General features: G+C 41.3%; 1 protein-coding gene and 1 pseudogene across 1 annotated transcript in view; both read left to right on the plus strand.

Moving 5' to 3' along the window:
• The first annotated feature begins 4,136 nt into the window (after positions 1-4,136).
• Positions 4,137-12,581, plus strand: LOC128781454 (dual specificity protein phosphatase 5 pseudogene; annotated as a pseudogene).
• Positions 12,582-20,688: 8,107 nt separating this feature from the next.
• Positions 20,689-26,151, plus strand: part of SLC28A3 (solute carrier family 28 member 3) — a 53,911-nt gene continuing 48,448 nt past the window's right edge. Inside the window, exon 1 of the mRNA XM_024559994.3 lies at positions 20,689-20,896. Within this exon, the coding sequence (XP_024415762.3) occupies positions 20,837-20,896 (60 nt within the window). The 5' untranslated portion in view covers positions 20,689-20,836. The remainder of the gene's footprint in view (positions 20,897-26,151) is intronic.

The following is a 26,151-nucleotide window of genomic DNA, read 5'->3' on the forward strand; positions in this document are numbered from 1 at the left end:
ATACATACAAGAATCAACCAATGAGTATATCAATAAGAAGAACAACAAATCTCTCTCTCTCTTTCCCTCTCTCCTCTAAAGTCAATAAAGAAAAATTACAAATACCTTCTGAAGTCAAATGAAGTAAAACCTTCCTAATGTCCCCAAAAGAAACATTTTCTAAGTCTTCCAGGTTAACAAAATTATTCCTGACTACTTATTACTCTCCCAAAGATTCATCAAATTTGCCAGCACACTTTCCCTAAGGGAGCAGCACACTTTGTAAGCCTCCTCCTACTGCCATTGAAAATGTGTTTTTCAGCTTAAGGCTTAAGTACAGCCAATTCTTGTTATTCAGGGTGGTTATGTTCTATAAAGTTACCACAAACACTGACTTAGTGAATATCAAACCATTGCTTCTATAGGAAATACAGGTTTCTAGTCCTGCACACCTCTGGTCACAACCTTTTGATCAACCAATCAATACATAATTTTGTTTTATATGTGTTCCTGTTTAAAGACCCCTGATTTAATATATACTGTTGATTAACAATGAACATTGAACTCATGGCCAACAGTACTATAACTTATCCCAGAAGGCAGTTTATCTAACATACATATTTTCTCTGTTAGTTGGGTACATCCCGGCCTTCTTGCCTTTTAGGGACACTAGCTGGCATTTCAGCATTATGCTTCAGGGTCACTTTAAAAAATGAAATCACTGATGAGAAAGCACAAAAATTTAAAATGTGGCACTAAATAGATGAGGAAAAGAACACTGCTGACTTGGGGATTGCAAGTAAATTTTAGTGAGAAGGTGAATTCACAAATACAGAATCCCTAAATAATGAGGACCTACCGTACGAGCATTTCTGTCTTTGGCTCGGATAGCATAGATTATCGGTGCTGAGTTTGGGGAGTCCTCCAAATATGGACAGACAGATTTTACCCCAATGCAAGAACCCTTTCAATTCCATTCTGACTTTCTGCCTGCAAGAGTCCAGTCCTCTTGGCAGTGAAGAGGAGTGGAATACGCCACCCTGAAGTATGCCACTTTGGCATATTGATTATTTTGAATTTAAGAAAGTTGAGAAACAGCCAATGCAGGGAAGATACCCTGACCCTCCTCTGTCCCCCTGAAAGCAGGAGATGAATCTCCCATGTGAAAGGTGCCCTCCCTGTGGTGGGAGAGTAGAAGGCACCCTGATCACCACAGACAAGGAATTTGGGGCCGAGGAGGCTGTATGAACAAACCTTGTTACTTCTTCACCAATTCACTACCCAAGGCCAAACCCCTTCGTCCTGTCTGTTCTTCACAAATTTATTGTTTCTTTGTCTAAAAAGTAGAAGAGCTTCCTGCTTTGATCACTCCTTTGAGTCTCATATTTTTCTCTGAGTCCAAAATTAAAATTATTTTTCTTCTGTTAATCTGTCTTATATCAACTTATTTATTAGACCAACCAAAGAACCTAGAAGGGAAGAGAGAAAATCTTTTCACCCCTACAGCAGCCAGTTTTCCCTGTTACAAAGTTCTTCCTCCCCCAGTGGGTCCCTGAGCCTGGTGGGTAAGAGCGGCTTCAGGACCCTCACATCTGAATTTGTACCAAGAGCATCATTTACAAGGTGTGGCCTTTGGCAAGTGTCTATTTCATTAAATAGACTTCATTAAAATTAAGTATTTCTGCTCTATTAAAAATAATGTCAAGAGATGAAAAGATAATACTCGCAAGACACATTTGATAAAGGACTATTACCCAGAATATTCAAAAATAACTCTTAAAACTTAACAATAGAAAACAAACAACCTGAATAAAAATAAGCCAACAACTTTAACAGACACCTTACTAAAGAGGATGTACACATGGCAAAAGCACATGGGAAATGCTCCATATGACATGTCATCAGAGAAATGCAAATTAAAACAATGGCATACACATTGATCAAAATGGCAAAATCCAGAGCACTAACAACATCAAATGCTAGTGAGAATGTAGAGCGATAGGGATGCTCATTCATTGCTGTGAGAATACAGATGCCACTTAGAACATACTTTGGCAATGTCTTACAAAACTAAACATATTCTTACTATTGAGCCATGAAAAGACAAGGAGGAACCTTAAATGCATGTTACTAAGTGAAAGAGGCCAATCTGGAAAGACCGCATACTGTATGATTCCAACTATATGACATTCTAGAAAAGGAGAAACTATGGAGACAGTTAGATCAGGAGTTGCCAAGGGTTAGAGGAGAGGAAGGAATGCATACACAGAGCAAAAGGATTTTGGGGACAGGAAATTACTCTGTACGATGGCTATGTCAATACACGTTTGTCCAAACCCATAGAATGTACCACACCAAGGCTGAACCCTAATGCAAACCATGGACTCTGAATGATAAGGATGTGTTATCGGAGGTTCAGTGCGTATGACAAATGCACCAGCCTGCTGGGGGATGTTGATAATGGGGAGGCTGTGCATGTATAGGGACAGGGGCTATATGGGCAATCATTGTACCTTCAACTCAATTGGCTGTAAATCTAAAACTGCTCTAAAAATGAAGTCTATTGTTAAAAAGAGAAAAGGAAATTCAGCTCATTCAGCTCCTCCCCTAGGATATTCAGATATTGGTACCCTGGGGGGCTCCCCCAACCCCCAACAATAGCCCCTGTTACAACCATGGTTAGAAACCACGGGTTTGTGTGTCATTTAATAGCCCTGTGACCCTGTGACCTGGGCAAATTCTTTCACCCCTGGCTTCAGTTTATTTCCCATTAAATGGGGATAATCACTTCCTCATGGGATTCTGGGAGGGATTAGATGAGGACTCAGTGTAGGAAAAGTATGTAATATTATAATTCCTTTCCCAATCCCTAAGGAATTTGGATTTTGGGCTAAGAGCATTTAGGAACTCACTTAATAATGTTAAGGGTAATATGATTAGCTATGTTAGAAAAATCACTGTTTAAAAAAAACATGTAATGTGTTCATGGATAGAGGGAGGAAGAGAAGGCAGGCTGGAGGCCCAAGGAAGAGTTCATTGACAGCTTCCTGCAGGACTTAAGGTAAAAGATAGTAAGATCTGAGATTGTGGGATGGGAAAAAAGGGGATACATACATTCAAGAAGAAGTTACGAGGTAGATTAGACAAGCTTTGGGGATCAGAATCAGCCTTGACACTTCTCTTTCCTTCACAGCCACATCTGCTCCAACAGCGGTCTTACCTTCTCTCTTGAAAAGTAACCAGACCCTCTAGCCTCTCGAACCTATGCTGCTGTTACTACCATCTACACTGCTCAGTTCCTTCTCTTGTATTATTGCAAAAGGCTTCTAGTGATCTTCCTGCTTCCAACCTCAATCCATTCTCTAAAAAACAGCTAGAACGTTATTTAGGAATGGAAAACAAATTTCATCCATTCACCACCTTAAAATGCTCTAGTAGGCTCCTACCACATTGAATAAAATAAAATCATTTAACCCACCTCTTGGTTCTAGCTGATTTCCTCTCCTACTTCATTGCCAATATCCCCTCCCTCTGTGCTCCAGCCTTTCTGTTTTCCACCAGCTAAGCTCAGGCTTAGACCGCATACTGTATGATTCCAGCTATGCACGACTAGCTGTGTCCTCTGCCCAGAATGCTCTCCCCATCCTCCCACCTACTCACCTCCACCTCCTTCCTTCTCCCACCTCCCCGCCATAGCCCCTCCATATTTCCTGGCTGGATCTTAATTCACATCTGCAGAGAGGCCTTCCCTTCCTATTTCTGTTCTATACATGGCACTTATCACCACCTGCTATTTTTTCTTGTTCATGTATTAATTGATGAATGAGCTGAATCTTGGTCATGGCATTGTCTAACTCTCCCTATAGAAGAAATGTTACCTCTCTAAGAGCAGAAACTGTCTATCTTGCTCCTGGCCTGAAATAGACATACAATAAAGATAGTTGAATGAATGAAACAAAATTATGAGGGGGGTGGAGGAGGTATTTTCAAAAATGTCTCTGGTGATCCCACCCCAACAATTACTGCTTTCGTAGTACTTTAAACTCTTGTTCAGTATTTAGTATGTACTTCATTGTATTATCTGTTTTTGTGTGTGTGCCTTTTCCATTCCTTTTCTGGATAGAGACAGTTTTTTTATTTATCTTTGCACTCCCAACATGTTGCTCAACAACTGTCACATGGTAAGTGCTCAGCAAGTATTCATAAAATGAATGAATGAATGAATGAATGAATGGAAAGGGGTTTCTACAGAATGTAATCTTATGGAGTGATCTGATTATAAATTCCTAAATGGTCAGGTCAAGGCGTGTAACCACACCCTAGGCACATTACTTTTTTAGTAAAAGATTTATCTTTGCCTTAAGCAAGTCCCATCCATTGTTTCCGTGCCTCTACATTAACATACCTTTGAAACAACCACCCCCAAAGGAGCACACAATCTTGTTAACCATCTATAATCCAACCCCACCCCTCTGTACCTGGATGTAAATTGGTAGGACAGTTTTTTTTCTCTCAGCTATCGGTCTCAGTTTCCCTATTCCACTTGCCAAGGAATTTGCCTAGCTTCTTACTAACCTGCCTCACGAGGATGGTGAGAATCAACTTAATTGTTTAAAATACACATTGCTGTGTCCCTCCTTAGACCTATTGTATAGGATTCTCTAGAGTTCGAGGTCAGGAAACATACTTTTTTTTAACTTTTCAGATGATTCGAAGGAAACCAGGATGTCACCCAAAAATATATCCGTTTGACATAAAAATTATTTTATGTTCAAGGCAATTAAGAAGCAGTAAAATCAAGGAGAAACTCCTCCTTTTCTGCTAAAGGCAGGAAATAAATTCTCCTTTGACTAGAGACAGACTCTTATCAGCCCAAAGCCAACATCAGAACAATCTGCAAACAGGCCTTGTTCAACTAACCCTTATCTTTCTAGTTGAGGAAGAGAAGGACTATCTCACCTTAAGTGAGCCACACCCAGCCCAAACACCTTTGTCTTGTCAAATCTTCACAAATATATTGTTGCTTTTTATGTAAGGTATAAAAGTTTCCTGCTCTGGTCACTTCTTCATGTCTTCATTTTCTTAAGAAAGCTCCTATGCGTATGTAAAAATTCAATAAACATTGTATGCTTTTCTCCTTTTATTTTGTCTTTGTCAGTTTAATTTTCACACTGAGCAAGGGCCCTAAGAGAGTCAAGAAAAACTTGTTCCTTCACTACAATTCTCAAGCACACAAACATTTAAGAGTCCTAGTAAGCTATTTTTAATTTTTTAATAGTTATGTTGATATGAACAATGTCCAAACCTGTAGAGAATTTTTACAAGAGTTTATTTGAGCCAAACTGATGACATATGCTAGGAAGCAAGATTTCAAATGCTCTCCAGAATAGCAGTTTTGCAGTTTCCTTTATATATTTGAAATTAAGGAGGGAAGGTGAGAAAGATTGGAGCTAACAACATTACATGCTCTCTTGAGGGTGAATACCCACTTTAAGAGTATTACTTCAAAATAATACCTCTGAAGTATTACAAAGATATGTTAACCTGGCATTTCAAAAATATGTTAACCTGGTTGTACAAGAACAATGGACACAAAAGAGGAAAAAAAAACAGAAAAAAGGAAAAAATGGACAGGGATTGTTTAAAACCCTTCACTAAAGAAGTTAGAGGCCTGGGGCATTGCAACTGGAAAAATCAGTATCCATATTGCCAGTCACTACCAGAACCAATAGAGACAAAGACTGAATGTTTATAGGCACTTTATTCAGATGGCTGGTGATCTGATCTGAGAAGACAGTGGATTATGTACCCTAAAAAACCATCTTAACATCTCATCTCAAGCTGACCTTTTTTATACGGAGAAGAAAAATGTAGGTAACGGGTTTGGAATTCAGGGGGAAGGGTTAATCAGTTAAAGGCTGCAGTCTGGTGGTTTTCCTAGCATCCCTTTGTCTGCTGACTGGTCATTCTTTATCTGTGTCCTGGTCTGCAGACATTCCCTCCATGGAGCACAAGAGCTCAGTGCAACACGTTGCTCATGTGCAATGAGTGATTACACAATGCATCATCTAGCCCTGACCAGTGTGGCTCAGTGTGTTGGGCATCATTCCAGAGTAAAATGCCACAAGTTCAATTCCTGGTCAGGGCACATGTCTGGGTTGCAGGCCAAGTTCCCAGTTAGGATCATATGAGAGGCAACTGATTGATGTTTCTCTCACACATCCATGTTTCTCTCCCTCCCTTCCTCTCTCTCTAAAAATAAAAAAAAATCTTTCAAAAAGAAAAAAAAAAAGGCTCAGATATCATCCTGATCACTTGCAGTCCTCCTGGGGCACAAAGGTTGAGTCACTTACAGGCCTCCTGAAGTCAGGGGAGGTTGTGTCATACATTCCGGTGCCTGGAACAAGAGCTTTCTGTGTGCATTAATCACTAAGCTCCTTAACCGTCCAGCTAAAGCTAAAAATAATCTTCTTTCTGGAGTCCCCTTATCAGCGTGACTACCCAGCATTACCTCACAGTCAGGAATTTATGATCAGATCATCCTGTGAGGTTACTTTCCACAGAACCCTCTTTTTCCCCATCCATAGTAAATACCATTACGATGCAAAAAATTCTGAAACTGCAATAGTATTTTGGCAGCTTGCTACATGTAATGATAGAATCCCTACTACTTAATAAGATGACTAACAGGCCAATAGAAAAGTGTGCAAAAGATATGATGAATTCAAGATTGAACTCATAAAAGATAAGCATTCAGGATTGCCAACAAGCGTATGAAAATATGTACTACCTTAATTAAATGAATATTTGTATTAATTTCTCTCCTAAATACATATATATATATATATATATCCCAAGAATTCTTGCACTTGTGCACCAAAAGATATTTAAGAATGTTCTTAGCGGTGTTGTTCATGATATAAAGAACTGAAACAATTCAAGTGTTTATCAAAAGAAAACTGAATAAATAATAAGTTGATACAATGGAACACTGTGAAATAATTAAAATAAGTGAACCTTAGTTATAAGCTTCAACATGAATGAATCCTAGGAAATAATGTTAGGGTGTGTAACAGAAAAAAATGATTTTCTTTCAACGCTTCTGAATTGTTGGCTGAGAACCCTCTGTAACAAAAGAGATTAACAAGAGAAAAAGAGACAAAATTTAGTAACATATATACCTCCCAGCTACATGGAAGACACCCAGGGAAATTAAATACCTCTCCCAAAATGGTCCAAGCACCACCTTCATACCATCTTAAGTTAAAGACAAAAGTAAAGTGTTGGGGAAGGGAGGCCAGTTATGGGAGGGTAACCAGGAAAAGCGTGGTAAATGTGGGTATATTTTTATGCAGATTTATGTCAGTGATTTCTCCATTAGTAAGAGCTCCTGAAGATTTAGAGTCACTCTTCTCTTGGGCACAGAGAGATAGACACCTTTACAAGTGGAGCTTTCCCCTATACAGTCATGTGCCACTTAACAACGAGGATACATTCAGAGAAATACGTCTTTGGGCAATTTCATCATTGTGCAAATATCATGGAGCGCACTCACACAAACCTAAATGGCATAGCCTACTTTTGTAACTGTATGGGCTATACTTTTATACAACAGGCGGTGCAGTAGGTCTGTCTGTACCAGCAGCATCACAAACACGTGAGTAATGTGTTGCACTGTGACGTTAGACTTTACGGTGGCTACAACATGTTAATGTAAGAAGTGTTCAAATCTATGGAGAATTTTTATAGGAATTTATTTGAACCAAACTGATGACATACGCAAGGGAGCAAAACCTCAAATGATCCCAAGAATAACAGTTTTGCAGCTTCTTTTATGCATTTGAAATTAAGGAAGGAACATAAGGAAGATTACATGGAGATGGGAGAATGCAAAGCAGGGATTGGATTATAGGCTATTTAATAAGATTATGTGCTTTATTGAGGGTGGCTCATTTCAAAGACGGTTAACCTAGATGCACAGAAACAATGGACAGGCTTGCTTAAGGCAAGTGGTTACCCACCATGACATGCCCGGTTAGGAATTTATGATCAGATTACCGTGTGAGGTTACTTGCTGTAGAACCCCTTTTTTAGGAAAACATAACTAAGCAATGGGAATTTTCAGCTCCATTATAATCTTATGGAACCATGATTATGTATTCGGTCCATCGTTGACTGAATGTCATTATTCAACACATAAATATAAATGTAAATTTTTGTTACAGAAAGTTAATTTCTACTCTGGTTTTGGAGCTTTTCCTGTGGCTGTTGTTTCTCAAAAATAATCAGCCCAAAGAGGCCTATTTTGGGCATATTCTGCTACACTTTGAGGAGGAAAAGCAAACTAACAAGTTACAAAAGAACACACAGAGTATCATATCATATTTACAAAGTTCATAAATGAACAAGACAAAAGAATATATTATCTAAGTGAGTCAGGAGATAGAATAATAAGACACCACAGCTGTCAACAGTCAGCATCCTGATTCCCAAGATATGCCTGTGACACCTGGCAAGGAGCCACGCTTGCGCACCAGAGCTTCAGTTGTACCTTTGCCTCATTATCCTAAATTAGCATTGCAGTTCCCTCCATGTGTGGGCAATCAAGGAGAATTAGGGGACCCAATAATGCCTGAACACTTTCAGCTGAAGTGGTCCATTCTCTGGTCACAGGTGGCCCGCTCCCATCTTGGCAAATGTGCTTTTGTTAATCTTGCTTGCTTTGCTTCTTGCTTTGCTTAAGTCTGTTTGTGTAGTCTGCTCAATTCTTTGTTCATGACCACTTAGAGCCTGGACCCTGTATCCATCTGCAACAATAGGGTACATATGTATATGGCAAATCCATAAAGGAGGGCAAAGAAATAACCCTCTAACAAATTTCAGACAAGGAGTACCTTAAGGGATGGGGTTGGATGGCAGGCAGGGTAACGGGATAAAGAGATTTCATATGTTGTCGTGGAAATCAGGCTCTTCCATGGGATCACAAGGAAGGAATTCCAAGGACCCAGGAGATTGTGGTGTGGCAACAAGGTTTATTCAGGTGGAAATTTGCCCCTGGGTTTCCAATGTCTCATCTCTCCATCTCGTCATGGAAAAAGTCCAACTGTGTCTTAAACAAGGCCAAAACAAAAGCCGAAGTCCAGAGTCCCTGCTTGATATTAAAGCTTAGTCCTTTGAAGTCCACACAGTCTACTGCAGACCCCAGTAGTTGCTAGACCCACGTGGTTGTGTGCTCCTGAGAGAGAGAGAATGGGCGGACCCACAGGACAAGTACAGGTCACTAAGTGAGAGAGAGTTTGAGAGAGAAAGAGAGAGAGAGGGAGAGAGAGAGATTATTTTCTCCCCCTGAGATTATATCACCCTGCTTTTGGGACAGACCAGGTGCTTTTTCAAAATAACCAATCAACTTCCTGAATTTTCAGGGACTTTTGATAGGTTCACACCCTCTAGTTAGACTGACAAGCCTCTACGGCCAACACCTCCTCCTGTGCCGCCCAACAATGTGGCACTGGAGGGGGAAGGGAGGAGTGTTAATGCCCTTGGCAGAGCAATGCTATAATCCTCAGGGCTGTGAAGTTGTAGCTTCTTAGTGAGGCAAACAGGCTCATACTCCCCAGTTTATCAAACTCAGTGTCTAATTTCCCTTGCTCTCTTTCTTATTAATAACTAGTTAACTATTGTACCTACAGTAACATATAGGGAACATTAAGGGTATCCTAGTGTTGAGTAACTAGCTCGTAAGTATTTATTTTCTATTATATCTCATAACTTACACATACATTTTATTGATTCTTTTAGAAGTATAAAATATTTTATTTTCAAATGAGAATAAAAGATTGAAATGATTTAGGCTGGAAAGCATATCTGCCCTCGTCCCCAGAGGACACCACAGGGTGTTCCTACTAAACCCTTCCAGAGACATTCTGTACGTACAAGGGTGGGCCAAAGTACGTTATAGTTGTAATAATAATAATAAATAATAATAATACCAGAATAAACTCCATGTTTCACACACTCACAACTGTAAATCTACTTTTGCCCCCCTGCCCTGTATACAGTGACAGATATGTACACAGTTGACCCTTGAACAAGCAGAGGTTAGGGGTACCAACTATCCCACCACAGTCAAAAATATGAATATAACTTTTGGTCCCCCCAAAACTTAACTACTATTGTCCCTCAGTATCTGCATAGGATTGGCTCCAGATTCTACCCCCACCACCTGCAGATACCAAAATCTTTGGATGATCAAGTCCCTTATATAAAATCACATGGAACAAAGCACACAGTCGGCCGTTGGCCGACTGAAGATTCCCAAACGGGGATCAAAAATGACGTTTTCCATCAGTGGTTGTGATAGGGGACTCAAGAGTTGGAAAATTTTAGTTTAAGGTAAAAAGTTATAAGCCTAGCAAGTAATGTATATATGAAAGCTTTTGGTTCAGAAACTACAGATAAGGCCCTCCTGGCTCCTGGGAAAACAGCTGACCTCCTGGGGCACTGCTAAAGATTACCGCCCGGGGACAACTGGAGGCTTCCAGGCCTTTGGGATTCGGGGACAGACAGATGACCACTCGCCCCTGGGAACAGCTAACTGCCCAGGAAAGGAACGTTGCAGCTTCTTTCACCTAATCATCCCTGCATCTCAAAGCCCTCACCACACCTTGTTTATTCCCTGGTATAAAAACATTGGCCTGGAAAGAAAAAAACAAGATGGTCGGTTAGGGTATGAACCTGCCATCTTCTCAGATCTCCGGCCATCTGAATAAAGCGCCCATAAAGATTCAATCGCTGTCATTGCTTATTGGGTTTGGTAGTGACAGGCAGCCCGAACTCCACTGTCTTTTCTGGTTTCAAAAATGCTCTGGGGCAGAGCAGAGCCTGAGGGCCTGGAAGATCTTTGAACAAGGAAGAGAATTGAACAAGATGAGGCAAGGGCCAGGCCTTCTGCCCTGTTGCGCCACTAACAGACAATAATGTTGAACTGTATCTCAGTACCTTCAATCTTCAGAAGAGGAAGCTTAGAATAGAATCTCTCTTTTTTTCCTTTTAGTGATTAAAATTTGAATTGAGTGAATGAATGGAAGTTACCTGGAAAGATTAGCTTTGATAAGTTCTGAATCATGCTAACAAAGCAAATGATAAGTAACAAACTAAAGTTAACAGAAAACTCAGAAACTGAGGTTTTTCTTCCTTAATTTTACATAGTTTTGCGTATTTGTGACTGTGATTGTTACATTGCTTATGTAAGACATGGTCTTTTTCTGCTCGAAAACTGTAACTCAGTAGATTGAATAGAATCAAATACCACTATTTCCCAGGGAGCCCAAACATACTACCACTTCCAGATGCTCTATCGCCTGGTTTAAGAGCCCCGACACCAACTCAAGCTTCCACCAGTCCATGAAATACCTGGATAGAGACCGGTGAGGCTGGAAATGTGAGTTCAAGACATGGGTTAAATATTTCCTTTTAGACTTAAAGCAACTTTTAAGACCAACTTACTGATAATTATTTGGCATCTCTATAATTCTGAGCCACATAGCATGACCTAGTAATGGCAACTCTTACCTTTTTATGAATATCTGGGAGAAAACCTATATGCCAAAAACCTTAAACCCCATCAACAGCAGAATTGTGGTTGTTGCTGTTGTTAATAAACCCCTCCCAACTCTGAACTGAAATAATAACATTCGTACAGAACCTGTATTTAACTGCATGGGGGATAATATATAGTTTCACGGGTTTTAGAAAGTATAAAATAGGACTTCTGGGACAGTGCGTGGCCTGGCCAGATTGGGCGGTGAGCATGCAGGATATCCCGGGATCTTTCTGGTGGCCCCAGACCTGCACGTCTACTTCCTCAGAGGGAGCATCCTGAGTGTTGCATGAATATAAATTGCATTTCACAAACGAAGGTTGAAACTGAGCAAGCCCACCTTAGCCAGTGTGGGAAACCAGTGCTCAACATCTAGCTGCAGGCTGGCTTCTGAGCAGGGCGGGCAGTGGGATTCTTCCCATTCCTCAACCTTGGAAGTGCCAACCATGCACCCAAAATGAGATCCTCACCAACCTGCTGAATGTCTGCCTCAATGAGGACCTCTGAGACCTGCCTGGCCCACCTACACTACAAGTGGATCCTCGCAGCTGACATGAGCTCCCACTTTCAAGAAACAATAAGCAAGTTCCTGGGCTACTATGAAGTTGGGATCTCCCGTTTGCACACCATCTGCATGGCTGACTTCATGAAGACCAAGCAGATCCACCTGGAGGAGGCCTTCAATGATATTAAGCAGAGGAGGAGTGTGATCTCACCCAACTTTGGCTTTTTGGGCCAGTTCCTGCAACCTGAATCTGAGATCATGACTTCCACACCCACCCAAAGGCTCTGTCCTGCCAAGTGGAGGCAGGCAGCTCTTCATTCATCTCCCACTTGCAGACACTGAGCCCTGCGGCACAGGACTCCTACTGCATATGTGCACAGGCCCTACCTCCATGCCTCCACCAGTGCCAACCCATCCACAGTCTCAGAGCTCAGCTGGAGCCCCATGACCTTGGCCACATCCTATAAAAACTGGGGTGGGGAACCAGCCCAGGCCTAAGAGCAACTGCAATTTTGTTCTCTTTTCTTTTTTTAAGCATATTTTATTGATTATGCTATTAGAGTTGTCCCATTTTTTTCTCCCCTTATTCCCTCCACCCTGCACCCCCCTTCCCACCAGCATTCCCCCTGCCCTTTAGTTCATGTCCGTGGGTTGTATATGGGTTCTCTGCCTTCTCCATTTCCCACATTATCCATAACCTCCTTCTGTCTATTTTGTGCCTACCATTTATGCTTCTTATTCCCTGTGCCTTTTCCTCCACTCTCCCCCTCCCCTTTCCCAATGATAACCCTCCATGTGATTTCCATTTCTGTGATTCTGTTCCTGTTCTAATTGTTTGCTTAGGTTGTTTCTGTTTTGGGGTTTTGGGGGGGTTTTTTGGCTCAGTTGTTGATAGTTTTTTGAGTTTGTTGTCATTTTATTGTTCATATTTTTGATCTTTTTCTTGATAAGTCCGTTTAACATTTTATATAATAAGGGTTTGGTGATGATGAACTCCTTTAACTTGACCTTATCTGGGAAGCACTTTATCTGCCCTTCCATTCTAAATGATAGCTTTGCTGGAGAGAGTAATCTTGGATGTAGGTCCTTGACTTTCATGACTCTGAATACTTCTTTCCAATCCCTTCTTGCCTGTAAGGTTTCTTTTGAGAAATTAGTTGATAGTCTTATGGGAACTCCTTTGTAGGTAACTGTCCCCTTTTCTCTTGCTGCTTTTAAGATTTTCTCCTTATCTTTAATCTTGGCTAATGTAATTATGATATGCCTTGGGGTGTGCTTCCTTGGGTTTAACTTCTTTGGGACTCTCTGAGCTTCCTGGACTTCCTGGAAGTCTATTTCCTTCACCAGATTAGGGAAGTTTTTTTTCACTAATGTAATTATGATATGCCTTGGGGTGTGCTTCCTTGGGTTTAACTTCTTTGGGACTCTCTGAGCTTCCTGGACTTCCTGGAAGTCTATTTCCTTCACTAGATTAGGGAAGTTTTTTTTTTCACTATTCAAATAAGTTTTCAATTTCTTGCTGTTGTTCTTCTCCTTCTGGTACCCCTATAATTTGGATGTTAGAACGTTTAAAGATGTCCTAGAGGTTCCTAAGCCTCTCCTCATTTTTTTGAATTCTTGTTTCTTCATTCTGTTCTGGTTGGATGTTTCTTTCTTCCTTCTGGTCCACACCGTTGATTTGAGTCCCAGTTTCCTTCCCATCACTGTTGGTTCCCTGTACATTTTCCGTTGTTTCTCTTAGCATAGCCTTCATTTTTTCATCTAATTTGTGACCAAATTCAACCAGTTCTGTGAGCTTCTTGATTACCAGTGTTTTGAACTGTGCATCTGATAGGTTGGCTATCTCTTTGTGACTTAGTTATTCTTCTGGAGTTTTCACCTCTTCTTTCATTTGGGCCATATTTCTTTGTTTCAGCACACCCAGTACATTGTAAGGAGCAGAACCTTAGGTTTCGCCAGGGCAGGGCAACCCACATCACTGTGTTGTGATGCTGTCTGTGGGGGAGGGGTCATAGAGGGAACAATGCCACTTGCTCATCTTTCAGTCACTTCCCCCACTACCCACAAGCAAATTAGGCCCTTCTGGTGCTAATTCTTGGGTGGGTGGGTTTGTGTATGTTCTAGGACCCTGTGGGTCTCTCCAATGAACTCTCCTGTGAGGCTGGGAGTTTCTCTCACCACCACAACCCCCACAGGTTTTTACAGCCAGATGTTTGAGGCTTTCTTTTCCCCAGGCTGGAACCCTGGGTTTCATAGTCTGTCTCACTCCCCAGCTGTTCCTCCTGTTTTATCCACACACAAATGTGGGACCACCTTGCTGCGCATCCTCTCCACCTTGGCTGCCCGGCTTCATCCCTTCTACCAGTCCAGATGAATGTTTCTTCTTCAACTCCTTGGTTGTTGGACTTCTGTACAGTCTGACTTTCTGGCAGTTGTCGTTGTTATTTGTGTTTAAATTTGTTGTTGTCTTTCTTTTGGTTGTGGGAAGGAGGGAAAGTATATCTACCTATGCCTCCATGTTGGCCAGAAGACACTGCAATTTTGTTTCTTAAAGTTGGGGGCATTTCATACCTGTGCAATACCATCCCCCTATTGAGGCAGTGAGTGGTCACCAGGCTCATGGACAAAGCTCAGACTGACCATGGGAGTAGGTTCCCAGGACCAAAGGAAGGACAGCCAAGCCTGTGAGAGCACATCGAGGGCTGACTCCTGTACTCCCAGACCCCTCCCCACTCCGGCTGACCAGTCCTGACACCTCGGCGTTCTTTGCACTTCAGGTATAAGACAAAAGCCATTGGTAGACTTGGAAAAAGGCAATTACAAAGCCAATTTATTTTAAAGGAAGCACATTTTCCACCTTCTTAAAAAAATTTTTTTTAGCTTTGGCAATATAGTAGCTGTCTCTGCTTCAGGGCATAAGCTAATCACCAACTCCTAAGGAAAGTAACCCTACAGGGTTTGTAGGAATTCCATCTATATGCTGATTTGACCCCTTAAAAGTTTTTGAGATTTCCCCTTTGGGTCCAATGGAGGAAGTTGGTTGAAGCAGCGAGATCCTGACACTTTTTTTTTTTCATTGTGCTGGCGCTTCTGGGTAGCCTTTTCACTGTGGCTCTTTCTTGGACCTTGTCAGTATGATTCTTATTCATGTTTGAACCTTTCTCATTGCGCCTCTCCTCATGGCAACTCTTGTGTCATTTGAAAAGCGTTCTTCAGACTATAGACTAGAAATCACCCCTTTGAGGTGGTGGCAGTGGGGGCCAGGAGAAAGAGGCCCCTACTATGTATTCTGGAATGACAATTACTGGTCTTCCTAGCTCACAGCCCTTGTATGTGCTTGTCTGTCTCCTGCGAGACTTGTTTTCTTCCCTGGCCCCAGCAGGGCTCTTTTCAAGCTGTCGACTTCTGGAATTTGCAGATTTCATAATGTCTTTTTTGTCTGTAAGTTTTTTCTCCAGGAGAAAAGGCAGTAATTTCCTCAAATCCATAAAAATGTAAAGAAAAGCACCGCTACTGATTATTGTTATTTTTTATAGTGGAAAGTAAAAATAGTAAAAGAGAAAAATATATCCTATATAAATTAACCATTTCACCCTCCACATACATAACTGACAAAGAAGCTAAATTTTCACATTGGTTTATATATGAATAATTCAGAAACTTCACACTCTGATACAATTTCAAACCTACAGAAAACTTGCAACAATAACAAAAACTTTCATAATGTAATCAGACTCACCATGAACATGTTGCCTCATATGCTTTTTTAATCTCCCTCTGACTCATTTCCATGTCATCGTTTTTTATGAACTATTTGGGAAAAAATTGCAGACGTCATACGCCTTCATTCCTCAATCCTCCAGCAACCAACTAAGGGCATCCTCTCACGTAACTGAGAAAATAAAGGAGGCTTCAGCTTCTTGACTTAATTAATAACCAGGAGAAAACAATGAGCTTCCCTAACATTTCTTACTAAGGCACAAACAATGGGGATAGCCATGTATATTTTTTACAGTTTCTTTTTTTTTTTAACTTTTTAAATTGAATTTACTGGGGTGACATTGGTTGATAAAATGATACAGGTTTCAGTTTTACAATTTTATAATTCATCATCTGTATTGTGTGTTCACCACCCCAATCTTTTACAGTGTCAACACTAATGACTCTAGAAATCAACGCTTGATCTTGCTACATCCTGATAAAAATTCACCTTAAAGGGGGAAGGGGAACAATTTAAACTCGTATTTGAAATAAAAAATACTTTGGGATTTGTTTTTCTAACAAAATCACCTTTGCAGATAGATTTTTGCTTTTTAATACTCCCCAATTAATATTATTGATACTTAATTCCATTCAATCCACTGTGCTAAAAACAACTATCTACAAATCATTGAACTGCAATTTCGAAGCAGTTTAATTCTTTTCAGACCCTGTGCCCAGACTCCCTGACACCAGGGGGCACAACTTAACCTCTTCTGTCCTGTACATCCCTTCCATTTGCTGTAAAACTGCCAGTAGCTGAAATATATGCACCCTAATCGAACCTTCTGCCACACCAAGTGTACTTTTTGCTCACTCTTCTGCCTATATAAGTACCCTCCACTTTTCCAAAGTTGGAGTACTATTTAAAAATTTCCTGAAGCTCTGCTTTCAGGCTATAGCCCTCGGCAAGTCCTAAATAGAAATCTTTCTAGTATTTTCAGAGATGCGGGTTCTTCTCATGGACATAACCATAGTACAATCATCAAGATGAGAAAATTTGATACTGAGACAGTATTATGACCAAAATTTAAATTTGGCCGATTGACCCTACATTGTCCTCTATAACATTGGAGCCACTCCAGGATGGTGTCTTGTACTTATTTGTCCTGTATCTTTGGTGTCCTGCCATGTGGAATGGTCTGTCTGCCTTCTTTGTCTTTCATCACCCTGAGTATTTTGAAAATACAGGCCAGTTATGCTGTAAAATATCTCTTGTTTGGATCTAACATTTTCATTGTCAGATGCGGGTTGTGCATTTTGGGCAGGGATATCACTGAAGTGATATGTCCTCCTCGATGCATCATATCAAGAAGCACATAATGTCTCTATTCTTGCTGACGATTTGGTGTCTTGTAAAGTTAAAAGGGTCTTTCATTTTCTGATGATACTTCTATTTCCAAAGTGACAAACTGAGCCATAGCATCTACCAAGTACCATCATTTTAAGTGATAGCCACATATATCAAGCTAATTCTTGTGCTGCAAACAAAGTGTGCATTTTCAATAGTTCTATAGGCTCTCAACTATAGGCTTCGAATAGATAGCATTTTTTTAAATTAAAACGTCTCTGTATATCACCATCCTGCTCACATTTTAGTATCATGGTTGTATGTGCAATTTACTCTCATTTTAGGTCTCGATTTGTTCTTTTAGCAGATACAGTTGGAGAATGGAATGGGCAGGTCATTGTGTCTTTTAATCAACCCTGCACAGTGGTTTCTAAAATTTTGTATTTAATTTTTTATTTTTAAATTACAGTTGGCAGCAATATTATAGTAGCTGCGTGTGTACAGCACAATGGAGAGACATCTATATAATCGGTGCAGTGATCCCGCTGATTAGTCTCATGCCTAACACCGGACAGTGTTCTTGCTCACGCAGTGATGTACTTTCCAAATGCTTGGAATCCTCAAATTTACTGTCTGCAGTCAAGGGGCTGAAAAAATCAATGGGTTGTTGCATTTTAAAAGATTCATGTGAGCACTGGCTGGTGTGGCTTGGTGAATTGAGTGCCAGCTTGTGAACTGAAATGTCATGGGTTCTATTCCCAGTCAGGGCACCTGGGTCGAGGGCCAGGTCCCCATTTGGGGGTGTACGAGAGGCAACTGATCGATTGCAACTGACCAATGTCTCTCTTGCACATCAATGTTTCTCTCCCTCTCTTTCTCCCTTCCCCTCTCTTTGAAAATAAATAAACAAAATCATTTAAAAAAAAATTCATGTGAGCCCTGATCGGTGTGGCTCAATTGGTTAGGCACTGTCTCACAAAGCAAAGGCTCACTGGTTCGATTCCTGGTCAGGGCACATATCTGGTTGCAGGTTCGGTCCCCAGTTGGGGTGTGTACGAGAGGCAACTGATTAAAGCCTCTCTCTCACACCTATGTTTCTGTTCCTCTCTTTCTCCCTCCCATACCTTCTCTCTGAAAGCAAGTAAATAAAAGTTTCATGTGACAGTATCTACAAGAATGTCAAGCATTTGAGTCAAATTTGTGTAATTATAAATAACCATAAATGGCAGAATGAAGATTTCCCTTTTCTTCCAGAGCATAAGTTTCCTCCATAACCTTAAACTAGATTGAGTCTGGAGTTCACTGAGGTTATACTACCTGGTTGCAACAAGTGGTTTGTTCCAATAATATTATCATGTAAGTTTCCCACGTTGCCTGCCTTCAGTTTCTCTGCCTCTCTCTTGATCACTTCTAGTCTGACTTTTTGCATTTGGTAACACAGTGACTACTTATTTTGGCAAATCACAATTATTGGGAGAGAACTGATAAAAATCCCAAATCCTCCATTTATCAGAGAATCAATGAAGAATCAGTGAAGAATCGATGAAGACCTAAAGCAAAAAGAAAGTGTGGATGGTGTTGATAAAGGAGGAGGGCTTAGAAGAGGGGTCCGGGAGCACCACATAAATGAGGAATCAGGACTCAACTTTCTCACAGGGCCAGGATGGTGGGGACTTAGGGGAGAGACTGACTTGACCCCCAGTCCAGCAAGGGGTGCTGTGCATTCTTGTGTGAACGCCACATAACATGTACTCAACCACTGGTATATCTGGCTTCAGGTAGAAAGATGTACCTAAAACACATGCAAGTAAGTTTGTAGAGATCATTTTACCTTTTTTTAAAGCAACAAATTTACTATATGCCAGGCATTATTCCATGTGTTTTTAAGTGTTATATTTATCATCTCAATCATAGTGTAAAATGGGTACTATTATTCCCATTTCGTAAGTGAAGAATCTGAGGCCCAGAGAATCAGAAACTTGCCTGAATTCACATGGCTAGGAAGTCAGGGTTCAGCACAGAGTTTCTATAAAGGGGCAGGAAATGAATATTTTAGCCTTTGAGTCATACAGTCTCTGTTGCAACTAACCAGCCCTACCTTTATGGAGCAATAGCCACAAAAGACAATATATAAATGAATGGTTATGTTTGTGTTCCAACAAAATTTGTTTTATGGGTACTAAAATTTGAATTTCATGTAATTTGCATGTGCCATGAAATACTGGTCATTTTGATTTTTTTCAAGCATTTAAAAATCTAAAATCCATTCTTAACTCTTAGGTTGCAGTAAGTGTTAATAGGCTAGGTTTAGCTCCTAAGCTGTAATTTGCTGCAGTAAGTGGTAGAGCCAGGACTTGAACCCAGGGAAGATGGTTCCAGTAGCTCTTTTTTAAAATCCTAACCTGAGGATATGTTTTTACTGATTTTAGAGAAAGAGGAGGAGAGAGAGAGAAAGAGAGAGACATCAGTGTGAGAGACAAACAATCTGTTGCCTCCCCTATGCACCCAGAACAGGGATTGAACCCACAACCTAGGTGTGTGCTCTGACTGAAATCAAACCTGCACCCTCTTGGTTGTCCTGCGTCCTACTGGACAATGCTGCTACCAACTGCAACCCGGCCAGAGCCGGTTCCAACAACCACTGTGTGTGAGTCTGTGTGCGTGCGCAGGCTGTGTCATGATAAGAGTCATACAGTGCTCTTTCTAGAAAACTCAGCAAAGTATATAGGAGAAACTAAAAACAACCCATAAAACCACAACTCAGATAAAACCACTGGTAATATTTGATAGTTCCTTTTATTCTTTGCCCACTGCATGCAGCATTCTATCTATTAATTCTAGTTTTTCACCTATCATAAGCATTTTCTACATTTCCACATAACCCACACAATTATCATGGTTAATAGATACCTAATAGGTCATTTAAAATGTATTGTTTGAAAGAATCCTACAGCTGATAATTTCATAAAGCAAAGAACCCTTTTATTAAGTGAGCCATTGGTCACCTTTCACTGATCTGCCACATATTTGCATGTCTAGGAGTTGGATTTTCAAAAGCATCCCAGTGACGGATGGATGACAATCTGGCTACAGACAGTGATGGAAGACAGTGGCTTTGGAATCCACCATACCTGGATTTAGCCTCTCTTTGTGCCTGCATTAGTCAAATGATCCTGAATAGATTGTTAACTTCTCACACCTCACTTTGCCTTGTTCTGAAAATACACCAAGACCACCATATACACAGTACCAAGCACCTCCCCGCACAGCACAGTGGTGGCTTGTTTGCAGCCAGCTGTTATCCTCAGCCACCCCCACCACGCCTAGTCTGCAACACAGCCCACAGGAAACAGATTATTTCACTCATGGACATAAAGAGAGTGTCCTGTTGTGTTTTGTGCAGGACATGAGCTTTCTCCCTGGAGTGAAAATGGGCTGGCAATCGTGGGGAAATAGGAAGGATTAATGAGGTGGGTGGACCTGAATTGAGAGCCTCCACCCCACCCACCTTCCCTGCCCCGCCCCAGTGAGGACATTTGTCTTGACATTTCCAAACTGAAGCAGTGCCCAGGTTTCTACAACAGCAGGTGGCCTTCCTACATCAGCAGAGGCTGTGTTCGTTTTCGCAGGTACAGAGGACCTCCAGACCAGACATCGAAGAGGAATTCAGAGACCAGCGAATTCCAAGAGCAGCAAAGAGCTCATGGAGCTGAAGAATGTGACCACCTCTGAAGCTGAAGGCTACAGAAACACTGGCTTCCAGGTGAGCAGAAATTTCCTTTATTTTTAGGACCAAGTAAATGGAAATAATCCTCTTTTCTTGCCTCCTTGGCAACTTTCTTAAATAAAGCAGTGGGGTTATTGGAACCCAGTAAGGTTTTTAATAGCACCCTTTAAGCCTGTTTGTTTGGTTTTTTTTTTTTTTTCCTTCTTGGGTTGACAAACCTGAAAAGTCTCTTTTAACCAGAACCTATTTAGATCCCTAACTTGTCCTGTCTCTTAGAAGCAGGCTATCTTCTCCTGCTTTTCTGATTGACCACAGGCAGGGATTCAGCATTGACTTGCATACTGGGTGAGAAAGAAAGAATAGGGGGAATTCAGATCCCGAATGTAATTTGCACCTAGGGTTTCTTTCTCTTAAACCAGGCCCCAGGGTTCCTGTCAGATGGTGGCCCGGGTACCTATACCAGTGCAGCTGGGTTATGCAAACCAGTCTCATGTCATCAACCAAAACTCACTGAGTGATTAATGCTGATTGGCCCAGGGCTGGGTGCCAGAGAGTGCCATCACTGGGAAACACTGGGCTGCTCTGACTGGGTCTAGTCTGGGGATTTTTCAGGGCTGTTCCTAAGTGTGCTTCCTTTCCTGAGCTGACATTCAACATGGGAGCCTGAATTCCTTGAACTTCAGAGTCACTAAACAGGCAAAACAAACTTTCAGGCACTGAAAAAGGCGAAAAAGGAACAAAGGTGAAAGGGCTTTGACCCAGGTTCTGACTCCTCCACACACAAGTTGTCAAAACTTCCGCGGCCGCAGTCCAGCCACCCGACAACGGTCACAACGATGCTTGTCCCACAGGTTGTGAGTGTAGGGGGAGGGGAAATGTTTTCTCTGCCTTCTTAGATTCAGTGCCTGTGGTCTGCGAATTAAACAGGTAAGTGACAGATTTACAGGAAAAGAGGCATACACATTTAATTAATAGTTTTAATTTTACCTGCACTGGTCTTCATAGAAAAGAAGTGAAACACTCAAAGAAGCAGTAAGACCCAGGGGCTTGTATACCACTTTAACAAAAAACAAGTAAATGTGAAGTGACTGAACAAGGAAAAGAGAGGTTGGGCATCTAGGCCAATCAGTACATTGCGGGAAACTGACTGGGAAATATATGGGGGGAACTAATGGGGGATAAGGTGTGTTAGTGAGGTGTTTATGCAGCCGTACCTCGATGTCATCTCTCTTTCCAGTAATAAGTGTCATTTACCTCTTTCTGGTGTGGGAGAGGGGGACACATGCACCAGGGAAATGTATGCCCTGTTTTGGGGCAGATAGAGGAGGAGAAAATAGCTCTTTCTGTGTCTGCTTTTTGTCAACTGTCTTTAGCTCAAAAAATTCTTATGCTGAAAGAATTTATGGCCTATTTTGGGTGGCAGATCTTTATCACCTTCAAAAGGGTTAAATGAGAAAAAAAGCATAAAGCAGAAGGCCTATTATGATCCAAGAGAATAAAAGGGATGGAATGGGGTAAAGAGGCAAAGTGAGTATGACTGCAAGACAAAGGTGTCTGCTGAGGAGAAAGGTCATGAGCACCTGGCTGCTCAGTCCATGAGGAGGACACACCAGCCATGGCCCCCGTTTTCTATCCCCCACTCTCTTCTACCAAAACAGAGCGTCTCCAGGCCTCAGGGTTCGGAGCAGGGCATCTCAAACCCAGCAGAGCACTGCACGCCAACACCAGCCAGTGGTGGCCAGGTTATTTCTTCCAACGCTTGTTTTTCAACAAGGATTTCCAGGGACATGTATTTACTCAGCAGAACCATGAACTACCCTCCAGATATGGCCATCGCTAGGATGAGATCCCAATTCAAGAAGGAATAATACATGATTCTCACCCTCAAAGAACAGGGCAGACAGAAACAAATAAGCAATTGTAATATAATGTGATAGAAAACAAAAGCAAAAAATAGCCCTGGAGGTTGGCACCAAATACCTTGTAAGTAAATGTAGGTGGAGCAGGGCTGACTGAGGATGCGACAGCATCACAGAGGGAGCGAGAAGGTCAGATGGGGCTTAAAGGGTAGGCTGGGATTCCTCAGTTGAACAGGGCGGGGTGGCAACAGAGCATGGCGAGTAAAAAGAACTGTCTGTGCACAGGCCCAGGGACCTGAAAGCGTGTGTGCCGGAGATCAAATGTAGAGGTGGGGATGGGGATAGGGAAAGGGGCAGGCTGGCATCCGATCATGTGGCCTCTGTGTGTGCTGAGGCATCTGAAAAGTAATCAATTAACATTATCAAATGTTTGCTTTCTTAAGAGTACTCTACCGGACCTGTTAAAGGGAGACAGAAATGGAGGGAGGTGTGTGTGTGTATGTGGCAGTTTATGTATTTAGTATAACAATTCAAACAAGAAACCAGTGCTGGGGGTCGGGGTGGATTCCAACTTCTGATAAGCTTTCAGCACTGGAATTGACGGGAGTTGGGTGTAAGAGCTGCTGGCTCTGAAGATTCAGTTTTTTTCTTCTCAGTAAGGAAGAATAATAATAACTTATGTCAGGGTTGTTGAAAGAATTAAGTGAGGTAGTGTAAGTTTTTAAAATGTATGTCATATATGTAAAAACAAACACAGAAAACACAGTTCTGTCTTAGCCTGTTCAAGCTGTATTAACAAAATAGCACAGACTGCGTGGCTTATAAACAGAAATTTATTTCTCACAGTTCCGAAGTCCAAGATTAAAGCACCCACAGATTCCAGATCTAGTAAGGACCCACACCTCATCCTCTCGCTGTGTCCTCACACAGACAAAGGTGCAAGAGAGCTCTCTGGGGCCTCTTTCATAAGAGCACTAATTCTATTCAGGAGGGCTCTGCCCTCTAGACGTAATCACCTCCCAAATTGTCCACCTCCTAATATCATCACACTGGGAATCAGGGTTTCAACATTCGGGTCTGTAGGGGAAACAAACAGCAGACCCTAACAAAAGCCTAATGAACATAATAATAGTAGCTATTGGAACTGGGCCAGGTTAAGAAGAGTGGTGAGTCAACATTTCTAGCTTGAGACGTCAACTTGGAAGTTTATTTAGATAGGAAATCCAGGAATAGGGTCGGAGAGAGGAAGAGAATGAGTTCATTTTGAAGTTTGTGGGCTGAAATTCAGATGATTTCCCACACCTGGATACAGATGGAGATAAAGCAGGAAACGTGTGCATAGCTGCACCTGGAGCCTGGAAGGGGCCATCACCCATCAGGGGCTGTGAGCACAGAGATGGGCCACGGAAGTGGATGAGACTGCAGGGAAAGAAAGCTGGGAAGCACCAGTATTGAAGGTGAGGGAAAATTAGAGAGGTCAGGAGGAAGGATCAGAGAAAAGCCAAGGGAAAAGAGAGCTACAAGGTCAACAGCAAAACCTCCTCTGGAGAACAGAGGAGCGCGCAGAATAAGTGCATTTGATTTGCCAATTACTGGTGACCCTGGGGGTGAGGGGAGGGGCTCTGCACGTTGTGAGTGGGAATTAAGAGCCTGGAGACAATATGAGTAGAAGGGACATTCCTTTGGCTGAGAGAACCATGGGGAGGGACAGGGAAACAGGCTCAGGGGAGGCAAGATTGGGGTTGTAGACAGAGAGCTTTTTATTTTAAAAAAATTTTATTGTGAAAAATGACACGCAGAAAAACACACAGAACCAAATACACAACTTATTATAAAGCGGCACCCAGGTTAAGAAATAGGATATTGCCATCCCTCAGGCCGGCGGAGGCCCCACCACACGCATTCTGTCCTAAATGTCTCCCTCCCCCAGTGTTACAGCTATCCCAGCTTTGTGGAAATTACTTTCCTGCTTTGCTTTATACCCTAACTTCTAATTATAAATCCCCAAGCACCATCTTTGCCTGTTTTTTTAACTTTATACAATAGAAACATACAAGAAAAATTCTTTGCTTATTGTAAAACATATGGAATTAGGCAAGATGATTATTTTGTAACTGGCTTCTTTGGTTCAGCTTAATATTTCTAAGATTCAGCCACAGAGTTGCATGTAACTGGAGTTGATCCAATTTCATTGATATACAGTATTCTCCATAAATATTACACTATCTACCTATTTTTACAGTTAGTGGACAGTTTTATTGTTAAGTTTGGAATTTTGGGGAGTTCTTGCAAACAACAAAGCTATGAATACTCTTGTACGTGCCTCCTGGTGCATATGTAACAAGTTTATTCTGGAGTTACACTGAAGGAGTGGAATTGCGAAGTTACTGGGGATGCACTTTCAATTTGAGTAATAAGGCCACACTGGTTTCCTAAGTGGTGTTACCAATTTACACTCCCATCTACAGAGTGTGAGCTCCTATTACTCCATAGCCTCGCCTATATCTGGTTTTTTTAATTTCAGTGATTTTGATAGGTGTATAGTAGTATATCATTGATGTTTAATTTTAATTTTTGTATGTTATTTGCCATTAGATGTATCCTTTAGGAAATATTTGTTCTTGCCCCTTTACTGCATTTTGTCTTTTCCTATTCATTTCAAAGAGTTCTTTAAATATTTCAAATACAGGCCTTTTTTTATTATATGGTTTACAAATACCTTCTACCCTTCTGAAGCTGTCTTTCACAGTAATATTTTGATGAACAAAATTAATTACATTGTGTCACATTTATCAGGTGTTTTTCTGTTTTATATATCTTGTTTAAATCTTTTCCTTACAGAGAACAAACTAATGGTTGCCAGACGGGAGTTGCTGTTGGGGAGATGGGTGAAAAGGGTGAAGGGATTAAGAAGTACAAATTACAGAATGTTCACAGGGATGTAAAGTACAGCATAGGGAATATAGTCCACAATATTGTAATAACTATGTACGATACCAAGTGGGTACTGGACTTACCCAGCAATCAGTTTGTAAACTATATAAATGTGTAACCACTATGTTGCACACCTGGAACTAACATGAAATAATATTCAATGTCAACTGTAACTGAAAGTTTTAAAAAAGAAATAGGTTTTCCTAACCTACAAGATAATGAAGATACTCTTTCATATTTTCTGAAATTTTTATGTATAGCACAAGAGGGAGTCAAGTTTTTTATTCGTGTGGTTGCCTCTTGAGCGCCCCCTACTGGGGACCTGGCCTGCAACCCAGGCATGTGACCTGGGAATTGAACCAGCGACCTTTTAGTTCACAGGCCAGTACTCAATCCACTGAGCCACACCAGCCAGGACTCTGCATCACTTTAAAAAAAAAACAAAAAACTTTTCTCCACTTGAAAAATATCACAATTGCCAATTGTCCATATTTGGGG

The sequence above is a fragment of the Desmodus rotundus genome, chromosome 1 (assembly GCF_022682495.2).
Source record: "Desmodus rotundus isolate HL8 chromosome 1, HLdesRot8A.1, whole genome shotgun sequence".
NCBI lineage: Eukaryota > Metazoa > Chordata > Mammalia > Chiroptera > Phyllostomidae > Desmodus > Desmodus rotundus.